The 14097-nt window shown below is 41.5% G+C and overlaps 1 protein-coding gene across 2 annotated transcripts; it reads right to left on the reverse strand.

Annotated features, from left to right (window-relative positions):
• Nucleotides 1–49: 49 nt before the first annotated feature.
• LOC139611071 (transcription factor TFIIIB component B'' homolog) lies at nt 50–13873 on the reverse strand. Of its 2 annotated transcripts, none has more exons than XM_071465360.1 (29): nt 13742–13873; nt 12111–12310; nt 11401–12028; nt 11174–11277; nt 10971–11036; nt 10651–10803; nt 10253–10386; nt 10051–10145; nt 9876–9930; nt 9649–9783; nt 9295–9534; nt 8997–9060; nt 8698–8911; nt 8502–8611; nt 7929–8319; nt 7629–7763; nt 7214–7250; nt 6995–7108; nt 4287–6888; nt 3975–4129; nt 3626–3882; nt 3016–3076; nt 2757–2910; nt 2522–2657; nt 2396–2429; nt 2198–2302; nt 1827–2106; nt 1127–1448; nt 50–1031 (listed from the first exon to the last, which is right to left on the reverse strand). In XM_071465360.1, the coding sequence occupies exons 2-29, from the start codon at nt 12302–12304 to the stop codon at nt 918–920; spliced, it is 7089 nt and encodes a 2362-aa protein (XP_071321461.1). In that variant the 5' UTR covers nt 12305–12310; nt 13742–13873; the 3' UTR covers nt 50–917. The 2 variants fall into 2 exon arrangements, with proteins under 2 accessions (XP_071321461.1, XP_071321460.1); XM_071465359.1 differs by having other exon boundaries at nt 2522–2660.
• Between the last annotated feature and the right edge of the window lie 224 nt (nt 13874–14097).

Below are 14097 nucleotides of genomic sequence, written 5' to 3' on the forward strand. Positions count from 1 at the left end.
GACTGTATGAGTGTATGGTCGTCATCATAATAAGGACTGTATACAGTAGTGGTGGAGGAATACTTTTTATTCAGATATGTTGTAGAATGAAACATTTAAGGACACACACTGTTTTTTTTTCAAGTATCAAACATAGGAATCTGAACACTACACTATATACAGTATAACAAAAAGTCTTATATCCTAGTTAGCCATTATTTTCCTTGGGTAACACTTTACTACCTCTGCTCTGCACATTGTGAATTTTCATAACTTATTGAATGCAATTAGACTAAATTAGATTCTGTATCTTATGTCTTTGTTTAATACATGAAAAGCCAATTTTAAGACATTGGTTTTTTTTTGTTTTTTTTATCAAATACAAATAAAAATTGTAGCATTGAATAAATTAATACAAATTAGCACAGAAATTCACAGAAGAGGCATTAAAAAGATAATACATTTAAATGTACATGTGTACATGATGTTAAGTTATGTGGTTATGCTTTTCTTCTTGATATCCATGTTGTGTTAAAACTGAACCAATATGGGAGGAAAAAAAAAAAATCAAGAACCAGTTTGCTATTGTACAATATTTACATTGTTACAGTTGGTTAATTAACAAATTAAGAGATCTGAGGGTTGAAAACTAATGAACCATTGGAAAATGCTGCCACCCCCTTCAGTTAAACTAGTGATTGACCAGTGTTTGTTATTAATGTGACACATTTTCACTCTGACAAGCACTTATGAAAATGAAAATGTGTTTGTCAGTAACGGAAATGCAAAGTCACTTTATTACAACTGACAGCAAAACACAAAACAAAAAAAACAGCCTTTCTGTTATAAATTAACCTTTACAGAGATAACTTAAATCTTTAAAAAAAAAGGCAAGCCACTGGCAGGTTCCTCCTCTCACTCCACCTCTCTATGGCTTTTTATCCCTCTTCCACTTCTGTAAAGATATCACTTAAGAAGTACTGAGACACGCTGGTGGGCTCCTCCTCTGTAGAGCTGCTCTCCACACAGTCACTTTGTTGGGGAGCTGAAACCTACAACAAAAAAGGACAAAGGGTCAGGCTGTAATCAACTACACTGAATTAAGACAACTCTCCATCCATCTCTGTAGCCTGTGTATCCTCCTCACCTCAGCTGTAGACTGGGAAGTGCTAAGAGTTTGGTCTGAGCACGGTCGGTTGTGTTCAGTGGTCAGTTCAATATCTGAGTCTGTTAGTGCTGGTGAAGTGGTATGAGATATTGAGTGGGTTTCCTCTGGCAGATGTGTCAGATTGGGTTTGGGAGCGACACTGTGTGATGTTGAAGGTACAGGTGCTGTTGGGGTAAGGTGTTTTCTCGTGCGGGGAGTTTTGCCCCTGGGGCCCTTGGTAGCTGCTTTGCCTGGTGAAGGATCACTTGAAGGAGCGGTGCTGTTCATGTCAGAGTGCAAGGAAAGGGAATCTTTGGGTTTCCTGTCAGGAATTGGAAAATAAAAATAAATTATCATTTTTTCATCCATGCTGAATTATCATGTTGGTTATTATTATTATTTTTTCATTTATGACCAAATTCCTGCAAGGATAATGACAATCCCATCAGCCTCTATAGTACTTGTGCTAATTAGCAAATGTTAGCATGCTAAAATCACTACGTTAAGATTGTGAACATTACCTGCTAATCATCAGCCTCTTACAACTGTCACTGTAAGCAGGTTAGCATGCAGATGTTTGCATTAAGTACATCCTCACAAAGCCGCTAGCACGGCTTAAAACTTTTGACAATCAGTAGATGTTATTAAATTATTACAGTTATTACAAACCTTTTAATTATTTTTAATTGCTTTTCCTCACCTATTCCTAACACCGGTCCTCCTAGTAGTCTGAGTTTGTGCTCCTGAGCTTTGATCCTCAGGGCCCTTCCTACCCGTCGGACTCTCCTTTTCAATGTTTACTTGATCACCACCACTTTTCTGTGGCTCATTGACAACCTCATCATCTCCTTTTGCTGTTGCATCAGAGGCCTCTGACTGCACTGAAGCCCCAGCAAGTTCAGAGTCCTGGCTGATGTTTGTAGCAAGGCTCTTGCTGGCTTGTTTCTTCTTTGTAGTATTGGGCTTAACCTTCAGTTTGGCTGGTTCAAAGAGAGATGGGTGCATGATGAAATAGGTTTGTCCAGTTTGCTGAGAGTGTATGTGATGAGTATGATTTTATCCTTTGCATACCTCTTCTTCCAGTTCCTGTTAGTCTCTCCTTTGAAGGTGGAATTTCAGTCTCATCATTTTTCTCTACAGTCTCTGGTAATTCAGGTGGGTGGACTGTAGTACTCTCTGATCCAAAAACACACAAAATCAACATTAACTACAAGTAATACAACATGAACCACTAGTTTAAAAAGACAACAAATAGTGTAATCCCTCTACCATGTGGATCCACTGGATTGTCCGTGATCGAATCCTGGTGAGGGGTAAAAAAAACAGAAAATGTGTGACAAATATAGAGATTTGATCACACTGCAGATACAAGTGGTTGCTTACAACTTTACTCACAATATATGCAGCTGAGTCCAGCCCAGTATCTTTTACACTCATATGGCCCATTTCACCACTCTCCTCCACGGATATGGGCGCAGGGACTTTAGAGAGAGACCCATCTCCTGCTGATGCAAAACTCTCTCCAGGAACACTGCTGAGGGGTGAAGGAGGTTGCAGAATCAGATACCAAACAAAATCATCTCCGCTCCATGCTTAACTGGATGACTAGCTGATAAAGGCAGGCAGAAACCTGTGTTGCTGTATTGATGCATCTGCTACAGGAAGATAAGGGAGGGGCTCGGCTGCACTGTCCGCCACCTGCCCTGATGAGCAGACTGGGATCTCAGTCAGTGAGAGGATGAAAAACGGTTCATCTGGATCTGGAGGCACCTGCTCCGACAGCACTGAGTGAGAGAGAGAAAGAGAGAGGTTCTCACCAAAGCCATGTATATACTGTATATGATTCAAATCATCTGATGCAAGTGGAATGTGACGTATGTTTGACTTACTGTCTGGAAATATTGTGAGACTTGGATGAATTTGGGTCCCCTCTGTACTTGTTGATGTGTTCTAGGAATAAAGGAATCAGGGAAAACATTCTCAGTATTAAATGTGTTAAGGGGTTCTTGACCAAGTTAAACTCCACACATGCTTTTTCAAAGTTTTGTTAATCATGGCAATAACTTTGTGTAGTGTTTTGCTGGTGCTATAATGCATAGCAGTTGTTCCCAAGCTTTTTGTCAGACCCAGCCATACAGCCCTGTCAGCTGTACTCAAGTACCCCTACCCCTGTGACACTACCTGTAATGTTCCAAATGTGTTCATTTGAAATTACCTTAAACTGGATGTCATTCAAACTAATAATTATATAAAAATGGATGCTGTTAGCCTACAACAATGCTTTCATACAACTGTATCACAGCATTATTGTAAACTATTTCAGTCAGTGTTTAGATTAGATGAGCTACTCTACCACCATCTTTGGAATACAAATATCCTTGGTTGGAAATCAGTGCTATATAATATAAAATTTGTGAACTGGTCAAGGCCAACATGTACAAGTTTAAGACACATATGTAGGCTATATATAGCTCCTGCTCAAAGTGATTCATATCTTACCTGAAAAGAATTGTCCTGTACTTGTGTCACACAACCCAGGGAAGGTCCAGCGTCATTTGTGGGAGGGTCATGTTGACTCAGTTGTTCAATAATTTCTGTCAAAGAGCCCAGCAGGGATTCAGCATCATTTGAAGGGCCCTCTTGGCCACTATATGGTTCAACAGCTCCCTCTACTGGTTCCTGAATGTCAGGTCGGAGTTCAGTCATAGGTTGGTGGGAAACTGAAGCATTCACATCCTCAGAGTGAGCACCAGAATCTGTGCAAAAGAAGAACCATTAGTGGCAGTGATCCTGAAAATCTGCTCAGCATTCATGGCAATAAGGTAACTTTTATTTTAGGGTGCCAAACCTGCTTCTGCTTGTGTTGTGTTCTGGACTTGCTGGGGTTGTTGAGGTCGACTGCTGCGTCCCAGGTTGGGTTTGGGTTTAATAAGCCTGCCTCTATGAGTTTGAGGGGCTTTTTTTGAAGGCTTGGAAGAGTCAGTCAGGTCTGTATCATTAGTGCTTTAAGAGGGGAAATAAACTGTTAAAACAAGAACCTCTACTTGTAATTCCTTTCAAACATAAGGTTGTAAATAAGACAACAGTATTTATATTGTCAATTACCTATTTGAGGACAAAATATTGACACAGAATCAGGAAAATATGACTCACGTCTTACCTTCGGGCAGATTGAGATTTGTCTTTTGATGTTTGATTAGTTTTCTGGGTTTCTGAACATTGTTGGACTGCTTTTTGACTTTTTAACTCTGAGTCACTTTCTGAACATGGCTGGAGGCTGCCTTCTTTTGGATCAGGTATGGAGCAGGCATCATCAGCCAGTACAGAATCTATTTTTGATTCTGTGGAGCCCTCTTCTGAAGACTGAACACCTGAAACTTCAGCTGGATCATCTGATGGTTGGATATTTGTCTCTGTAATTCTGGTGGACATATCCAGCTTGCAATCCCCTTGTGAAGAAGGTCCAGCCTCTAACCTGTCATTATTTGACATTTTGTTCACTTCAGAATCCCTCCCAAATGTGGAATTCTCACCATTTTTATTTTCAGGAACTGAGTCTGTCAACATAAACTGATTCTCAGCAAACCAAGATGTAGCAATGACAATTCCATCAGAGGATGTATCCTCATCATTTCCACTGTGTAGTGTCTCTTCTGACTCTGCAGGTACAGATCTTGTAGAGCTGAGTTCTGTATTTAATTGACAGTGTTTTGCTGTCAAGTGGCTGTGGTCTTTCTCTGCAAGATTCAGCTCTGTTTGTGAATCATCCACAGGTTGTTCTGAGGTTACATGTGAAGAGGTGTCCATAAATTCTTGTGCTGAGGGTTTACTGATATTCTTTGGCTGTGACTTTGTCTGTGTAGTCCTGGTGGATGATCCTAAATTGGGTCTGACCTTGGGAAAGTATCGTCTTCTTTGAGATACAGTTGGTTCTGAACTCTGTGAGCTTGAGTTTAGTTCAACATCTGTCTTTTGTTCCACAGTTGAAGGCAATTCCTCTGTGGATTTATGAGTAGTGCAAAGTTCTAGTGACGGTACTGAAACTGAAGCAGTGCCAGTACCTTGGCTTGATTTTGCAGGAAGGGTGATACTGCAAATTGGCTGTGCTTCTACCTCTGCTATTCTATTGTCAGAGGATTCAGGCATTGAAGTTGGGCTTGAGGCTTTTGTGGTTTGAGGTTTAGACCGTGCAGTTCTTGATGTTTGCACTAGGTTTGGTTTGGGTTTCATTTTTTGTAATCGCCCTCTCCCAGACTGGCAAGTAGACGTGACTTCACTCTCTGCTTTGTGACTGATAGTTAAATCTTCTACAGGTGTAACACATGTAGCAGGTTGGTCACTGCTCTCTTGGACTGGAGTTGTGTCTTGTCCAACTTGTGATTCAGTGACAGCCGAGTCAGATGTCACCAGGTTATTACTACTCTCAGTTGTTCCATCATGACTTGTCCCTTTTTCCTCAGTGGACTCAGATGTTGACCCTGTGTCTCTACTACTGGATTTAAAAGGTTCTTCAGAAAGGCTCTGGTTTTCTGAGGGACTCTGATCTGATGTTGCTGCAACAGAGTATACCTTACCAACAAGTCCAAGATCTGTCATTTTCTCCTCAGTTGTAGAAAGTTCCTTTGTGGGTGTAAGAGTAGAGCCTAAATCCAATGATGGAATCAAAACTGAAGCAGGACCAGTGCTTTCACTTGGTTTTTCAGAAGAGGTGCCACATGTTGTTTCTGGTTCAACGTCTGTAATTGTTTTTTCATGGACTTTGGAAATTGGAGTTGGGCTTGAGTTTTTCTCTACAGAGTCTTTTGTGGTTTGAGGTCTTGACCGAGCAGTTCTTGATGTTTGTGGTAGGTTTGTTTTGGGTTTGACTTTTTGCAATCGACTCCTTCTAGACTGGCAGGTAGCTGCAACTTCACTCTGTGCTCTCTGACTGATAGGTAAATCTACAGCTGTGACAAAAGCAGCAGAATGTTGACTGCCTTCTTGGACTGGGACAGAATCTGTGTTTGACTCTTGTTCAACTTGGGATTCTGTGACTGATGTGTTAGATGTTGTTGAATTATTAGGGCAACTCAGAATTATTTCAGCATGAGACAACACTTTTTCATCTGAAGACTCAGATGTTGAGCTCTTGTCTCTGCTGGCTTGTTCCCCAGTGGATACAAACTGGGCATCAGAACAGCAGTGACTCTGGTTTTCTGGGATGCTCTGATCTGATGTGGCTGCACCTGACTCTACCTGACTGACAGTGGCATCCATTAACGATGTTGGAGAATATTCTGGTATCTGAGGGGATGTTTGTTCAGGAGCTGATAATGACTGAGGGACTTGAAGGTTGGCAGCTTCTGTGTTGCCCTCTCCAGCTGTCTGTACTGTTGATGTGTCCGGTGGGGATTTGGCTTGTGCAGTCCTTGAGGCTCGGCCGAGGTTAGGTTTAGGTTTCACCCTGGATACGCGTCCTCTCCTGGTCTGTGGAGAATTTTGCTTTGAGCTCTCCGGACCTGACTGTAATTGAGGGCTAGGGTCCATATCAGAAACAGTTGTCTGCTCACCACACATCTGATCATTGGTTTTAATAATGGGAAGATCACCATTGTCTGGTGTGCTGTTTTGTGACTCCACAGTAGTAATAGTTTCTGATGTTTCTGGGACTCTATGACCAGACATAATCGGAGTGGCAGTGTTTTCCTCTTGCTCAGAAGGCTTTGGTGCAGTTTCTTCCTCTGGGTGTTGTGTAGTTTCGATCACATTGACTGATGTTGTCCCTGCAATTTAACATTATGGCACATTTTTAATTTACTGTAACATAATCTAAAGCAAATTAGATCAAAATTCCAACATGAGAGATATTTTAGCTTCTGTGTCTCTAACCTGTTATGGGATCTTGTGTGTCTATTTGATTCTGTACTGACTGAGGGAGATGAGTCAGGTTGCCAATGGTCAGCAGGGTTTGAGCAGCCTCATTGTAGCTCTCGTCCTCAGATACTGAAACAAAAAGACCCCCCCCCCAAAAAATGGATACTTGAATGAAATGAATCTCAAAATATGAGTAGTCCACTAGCAGCTACTCAGACTACCTCTTCAACATACCTTCTGTGTGTTCTGAAGACAGGAAATCTATTACATCCTGCAAAGGAAGCAAATATATTACATATCACATCTGTCAGCTGATTACATCTGAGCACGCAGATGTTGCTACGAGTCCATCCAACTGAGCAAAAGAAAAAATAGCAAGGCTAGGTGCATCACTATTTAAACTAATATTTGTTGCTTTTCTTCATTTAACGTCTGCAAAAACTAAACCAAGCTGGAAATGATGATGATTGCGTGATCCAACCACAAACAACATACATGCACTAAAACTGAAAAGGGAGAAATTCAAAATATCAAATGTCGATAAAACTATACAGATTGGATCTTTAAGATTAGATTTTAATGTTGTAAGTGTAACTGGGGATAACAATTTAGTTTGACTGGTAGTAAATTTTAGACATAGGACACTTACAACAAGCAGGTCCAACTGATGTTCACATGGTTCAGCTGTGCCTGCCTCATTTTGTACCCGCTCACAAGAGGCATCAGGGCACAGTGCATCTTGGGAGATGCCCAACACATCAGGCATATTGGCCAAGATATCAAGCTAGGGATGGGATGGGATGGGATGGGGGGTGGGGCAGAATGGAGGGTGTGAATTATGGAATGTGAAACCATGCACAAAGAAAAACTAATGCAAAAACTTAAAAAAAATGCATGTTATAAGACTTGTGTATCTGTGCAAGACCTGATGGGAAACCATTTCTCATACCTCCTCCATAGTCTCTTCCACCTCTGAAATCACAGGCTGCAGGGAGCGCAGGCTGGCAGGTACAAACACAGGGGCACTGCTGTCCTTACTGGGGCTACATGCAGGTTGCTCCTCCTCTTCAATCTCTTCATGATCCTTCTCCTTTTCATTCTCCTCATCACTGTATTCTGATCGAGAGGCCCTGAGGGTCACTAGTTTGGGCTTTTTGGACTCTTGGGCTGATTCTTCTTTTGACGATCTTCCCCTCTTGGCTGAGCATTTGGGTTTAGCCTTGGCAGCAGAAGCAGTGGATCCCTCTGGTGAGGCAGAAGTTGGATCAGATGCAGAGGTGTGCGCATCATCTTTGGCAGGGTAATTCAAGGGATTGATGGGTTTGGGCACTCTCCCATACCTACGAAACACAAGCATACACTGATGAACCACTCATATTCTATTCTAATAATTTTCTAATATATATAAAAGCATACGAAAAAATATAAAGTAGGTTCTTTGGGGGCAATTGGGAATGAGAATGTTTCTAGTTAAAATCATAGAAATGGGAGTCTTTCAATGTAGACATGAGATATTTTGTACCTGGTAGGTCTCTGAGGCTGAACGATGGCATCCTCTTCTTCAGAGGAAATGTCAGCATTGGCTGACTTCCTCTTATTGGCTTTCCTTGATGGTGATGAATCTTTATTCTCCTAAAATGTCAGAAGAATTTTGAGCATGGTACAGTAACAATGTGTAGAAAGATCTGATGACTCTGAACTAAGACTGAAATAATGACCTGTTCATTGGACGCTCCATCACTCACGCTCTCGTCCCCTTTATCTGACTGCATCTGATCTGCAGTCTCTTTGCCCTTTGTGGAAGCTGGTGGAGGCTTTTTACCCCATTTCCGCCCCAAAGGCAGCAGTGGCTTCGGTGCTCTGCCTCTTGAGAGTTTAGCTGGCTTGATTGCAGTGTCCTTGGATGCGTTCACATTCTCACTCTTTTCAGACCTGATTATTAGATGGAGTATTTTAATTCCAACTTGACATGCATACAAATGCTTTATCAAAAACAACATTTTGAAAGTTTCATTACATGTCTGGACTTGTATGGTCTTCGGGAAGTGCTGCCTTAGGGTCTTCGGGTATGCAGGCCTCGCCTGAGCATACAAGCAAAGCAAAATTAATCTGCAAGCAGCAATCAACAAGGGCCAAGCACAGATGGACATGCAGGGGTAACCCTGGTCACTTTTTAATTAAGTTTAGAATTTTAAATACTGCTTGTCCCCAGACCTTGTCCATTGCTTTTTTAGCTCCCATGGATCTACATACCTATACTGGCTAAATCTACCAAGTTAAGAACAATTTCATAAAATAACTGAACGCTCCTGTACCTTGTTCATTGCTCTGTTCACCCGTTTTGTTTTTCTTCTCATTTGGTTCCTCATTCACGGCAGCCTGTCTGGTCTTTCTTTTGCGTTGTCTCTTGGGCTTAGAAACAGGGTCCCCTCCATCATTACAGAGATCCTCGTTCTCTTTCTCTCCCTCCTCCTCATCCTCCAAATCAGGGACTTCACTCTCATCTTCCTCATCTTCCTCCTCCACATCACTCAGTTTCTTTGCAGCTTTTTTGCCTGTGGAGGGAATGAGGACACACAAGGATTGCTCAATTGAACTGAAACTCATGTATGCCAGACAGACATTAAGTTATGATGAAATAATACACACTGAGTATCAAAGATAGTTACCCTTTGCCTTTTTCTTGTGCTTCTTGGGGGTGTTCTTCTCAGCAAGTTTCCTGAGTTTCTTCCTGTTTTTCTGAACCTCCAGAATTTTTTCCAGCAGCTTAGAAAAATACTCTATGTCCAGCTTGCGCCTCTCTCCTACAAAGCAATTGATAGTAAATGTTACATTAAAATATTAATAATTTAATGTCATATTTAACCAACTAAACAAAGGCCAACTGAATACTTACTGAAAGCTTTATCAATCCTCCAGGAATTCTCTCGTTCTTCTTTTTTGAATTTGTTCTGGAAATTTAAATCAGTCCAATTAATAAAACATATATTTTTTATATATCTACTAAGCAGTGAGTTGGCTTATTGTTACCATGCTCTATAAATATATGTATATCAGTTGTCATCACTAACCTTTATCTCTGATCGAGCTCTGTGAGGAAACAGCTGACAAATCATGGAAAAATCTGTCCCCACCATACTAATTGCCAAGAGGAACATGTCTGTCTCTGATGAAACCAGCAGATAAGCAACAAATTAAAACCAACTATGAACAAGGCATCAGAGCAAATTGTGTGTTATTATAATATTGTTATTCAGGATGTATCAGCTCAACCTTCACTAGACCAGGGTTTTGAATGGGTCCCTTTCCTGAAGCTTGAGTAAGTTGTAGTGGAGCCACGCTCAAAGATGGGTTCTCGATCCTGTGCTGGGTTTGGTCCTTTTGCTCGCTGGACTTCCACTGTCAAGCTGAGACGCAAGTTGAAAGCATATTATTAAATTGCCAAATTATTCCATCATCTCCAATATCATAATAATGTAGCAATGTTTATATCATGGAAAAAGTCACATCTCTAGAGGACAGTGTGGATGCATTTCGAGACATTTTTAGTCAATATATATCAAAATAATGAAAAACTTGAGTGTGTATAACCTTTTATCTACAATAACTGAGCGAAGGGAAGCAGATAAACATGAAAGAATATATTTTGTGGCTTTTAACAGTCCACTGACCTCTCTTCATCAATGATCAGTGAGCCATCCTCTGCTACTTTGACCTGGGGAACCATGAGCGAATCTTCCTGCTCTTCCTCAGCCACCTCCTCTTCCTCCTCCCTCGAGCTCGGCACTTTAGGTTCTTCAGGTTCCTGCGCTCTCTCTGGAGACCTGCAGGGATTGCATTGCAAACATCAGGCAGAAGGGAGGGCACAAGCATTATTGATATAAAGTCAGAATGAAGCTAACACTGTATGTGTCATGTTGTTGCCCACTATATACAATATCAATAAAACTTTAAATGAAAGAGATTTTAAATGATGATGGGATAAACTTACTCTTCTCTTACTGGTGAAGGTGGGACCACAGTCTCATTCTCCTCAGCTGACTCTTCCAAAGTAGACCTGGAAAAATAGCAAATTACAGTCACATAGGAAAAGGAACCAAAAAAAAAAGTCCCATAATCAATAGAAAACATTATCTTTGGAGGTAAAGATTAAATGTCACACAATCTTGCCAAACTTGCTGAAGAGACACTTACGTCATGGGGTTGGACTCTGGCAGATAACGGATTAGGTCCCTCATGGTCATTTTGGCAGGATCTAAAGTATATTCCTTTGGACGTAACTTAGCTTTCTTGACTTTCTGGAACATCAAATTATACCACTCCTTTAATTTAATGAATGAAAATAAATCTGATTGTATACATCTAATCAATATGTTCTTAAACTTAAAAAGCATCGAGAGGGAGGAATAATCTTAACTCACCTTTTCTTTGTGTCTCTCCTGTCTGAGCAGCTCTCTGAGTTTTTGGGCCTTTGCCAGCCTCTGTAAGTCAGATGGGTCATTCAGGAGTCTACTCAAGGAGAGGGCTGGTGGTGAAAGTGAAAGTCCACTCTTTGACGACACCAGCGTCTTGGCCTTCTCTGATATTTCGACAGCTTCTTTGTCAGGTAGAGAGGGAGGTATTTTATCTGGAGGTCTGGGAGGAACGTCTTTAACTTGACTGCCTGACGGTTTACCACTGTCTGTTGGCAGATTGGTTTGCTCTGGTGGTTTTTCAACTTGAGGGTCAGCTGAAGGTCCTGGAGAATCGGACGAAACAGGGGTGGGTGGAGTGGCCTGCTTGCTCTCTTCTGAAGGCCTTCGTCGCTTTGGGGACTGGAGTCCTGCAGGGGCTGCTTTAGTCCCAGTTTGTGTGACTTTTGATGACTTGTCAAGGTCCGAGCCGGGGACTTCAACAGGAGTTTCAGAGACTGCCTTCACAGGGGACTTTGCCGTCCGAGCAAGAGTGGAGGGCCGGCCTGGGGCCACTTTGGGCTTGACAGTAAAACGCTTCCTTCTCTGGACTGCAGCTGAGGAGCTGGTACCTTCCCCATTTTGGTCAGTGCCATCCCTAAAAACAGGAGTAACAATAGCTGTTTTTGCTATTCACAACATAAGGACTAGTTAGAAGCAATTTAATGTTTGTTACTCACCCTGAGGCTGTAGGTTTTTCTGATGGAGTCACAACAGACTTGGTATCTGTCACGGCAGTAGGAGTGCTGTCACTGACGTCTCTTGGGGTCTCACTGGCCTCCTGAGTTGCTGAAGGGGCTTCCTGAGGTGTTGCTGCTGTTCTCCCTGCCGTACTGACATTCGGCCGAATGCTAAATCTTGACCGGCGGAACATTTTGCCCTGTAAACATACAGGAAGCCAAAGCTGCATCAATACTCCAATGGAAAAACCTGACAACCAGCTGAGTGAGACATTGCTAAAGAAAATTACAGAGGTCATGAACCTAAAGTGTGGTTAAAAAAACATCAGGGATATGACCTGAGTTGTACATAGACCAACTGATCTGTGGACAAATTTCACTCCGTCAACAACATAATTATTCCTCTTCAATAAAGTGACTGGATTGAACAAAAAACATAATCACACTAATATTCTCCGGGTTATGATTAATTTGGCTCTGTTTTCACAACAAAGTTTCAATGTCCAAAACTCTCAAAACAAAGTGCTAAACTAACTTGCTATATTCTCGCCTTTAAACTCCAGCTGCTGTCCTTACATAATCATATCATTTTATCAGCACAAGTATTAAATATATGGTTTGGTGTCTTAAATAGAAACAAACTTTGTAGTTAAACAAGTACAGAAGACTAATGCTCTTAAGTACAGTCACAGACATCATTTGGCCTTGTATGAATGAAGGATTTACCTAAGTGCAATGTCAGACTCTTGACTACATCATACACAACTTGATGAGTTAAGTCATCAAGTTCTCATAGGTGCACAGATTTTCAAGGTAATCGACAGGTAGGTTGTTCCAAACATCTTGGAGTACTAGCTACAGTTATTCTATGGATTTACACTGTCTTTTCATGTAATCCCAGACTGATCCCATGATGCTAAGATCAGGGCTCTGTGGAGGCCAGACCATCTGCTGCAGCAGGAGTCCTTGCTCCTGATAACTCTATATGTTTTCAAGCTGCAGAATGAATTTAGGATCAATCAGACGCCTCCCCTGTGGTACTGCGTGATGGATAAGAATCTAAACATCCCAAGCACAGCACTGTATTTCCCAAACTGATATAGAAATTAGAGATCATGAAGACAAGTTTAGGGAGATTAGCTAGCTGAAACTCAGTTGTTGTTGTTGTTATTGTTGGACAGAAGGCTGGCAAACCAGCTAAATATTTATCATACATGGGGGTTTCTCTCCATAAGTCTAACGTGAAGTTCTGCAACACAACAGATAAACCACTAGCAGGCACACACTGGTTTTGTGCACACCTTAGCTAGTGGTTTGACTGACAGGACCTGGACGCTGACAGCCGGAAAGCCGTTAAGTCTGACCGTAAAGAAAATCACAAGGAAATGTCACCAGAAGTTACACAAGCTAACACACCACATTCAAACGAGCGAGAGGTAGACACACGTCCCACAATGCACAAAACAAGTCGAAAAGTACTCTAAGCTTAGAAACAAAACTCGCACGACAAGACTTGGGGTATGCGAGTGTCCCACGGTTGGACCGTCCTGTCGTTAACGCTGAGCAGCTACGGCAGCTACATTTGTCGTTAAAATACGCCAACGTGTGTTGTTTCGCTCGCAACAACGTACCTGTTCAAGTATATGTCGTTTTCTGGGAGAAACAAGCCTTCATTTGTCGAGGTGGAGTGGTAAATAGCGGACTCCATGCACACATTACTCCGCCATGTTTTTTTTTTTTTTTTTTTTGTTGACGCGTTGGTTTCGTGAGAGTGAAAGGATTTATGGGAAATGTAGTTAGGTTGCTGCAAAGGGCAGGATGAGGCAAGATGCCTCAGTCAGTGGGCAAGACTGGCCCTTTATTTCTCAAGCAAGAAGTGTTTGAAGATATTTTCTTTGAGTAGTAACAATATATCAGTGTAAAAACACTAAATTAAATTAAAGTCCTACAAATAATTTTAGAAGGAGTAGAAGTAAGCTACACAAGT

Source organism: Trachinotus anak, unplaced genomic scaffold (assembly GCF_046630095.1).
Source record: "Trachinotus anak isolate AG129_WGS33_773 ecotype Australia unplaced genomic scaffold, CSIRO_AGI_Tana_v1 ptg000028l, whole genome shotgun sequence".
Taxonomy (NCBI): Eukaryota; Metazoa; Chordata; class Actinopteri; order Carangiformes; family Carangidae; genus Trachinotus; species Trachinotus anak.

Coding starts and splice junctions, on each gene's coding strand:
- LOC139611071 (XM_071465359.1), bottom strand. CDS start 12,304: ATGTTCCGCCGGTCAAGATTTAGCATTCGGCCGAATGTCAGTACGGCA. Junction 6,889..6,994: donor CACACAAGATCCCATAACAG/GTTAGAGACACA, acceptor GTTAAATTGCAG/GGACAACATCAGTCAATGTG. Junction 2,911..3,015: donor TCTCACAATATTTCCAGACA/GTAAGTCAAACA, acceptor TCTCTCACTCAG/TGCTGTCGGAGCAGGTGCCT.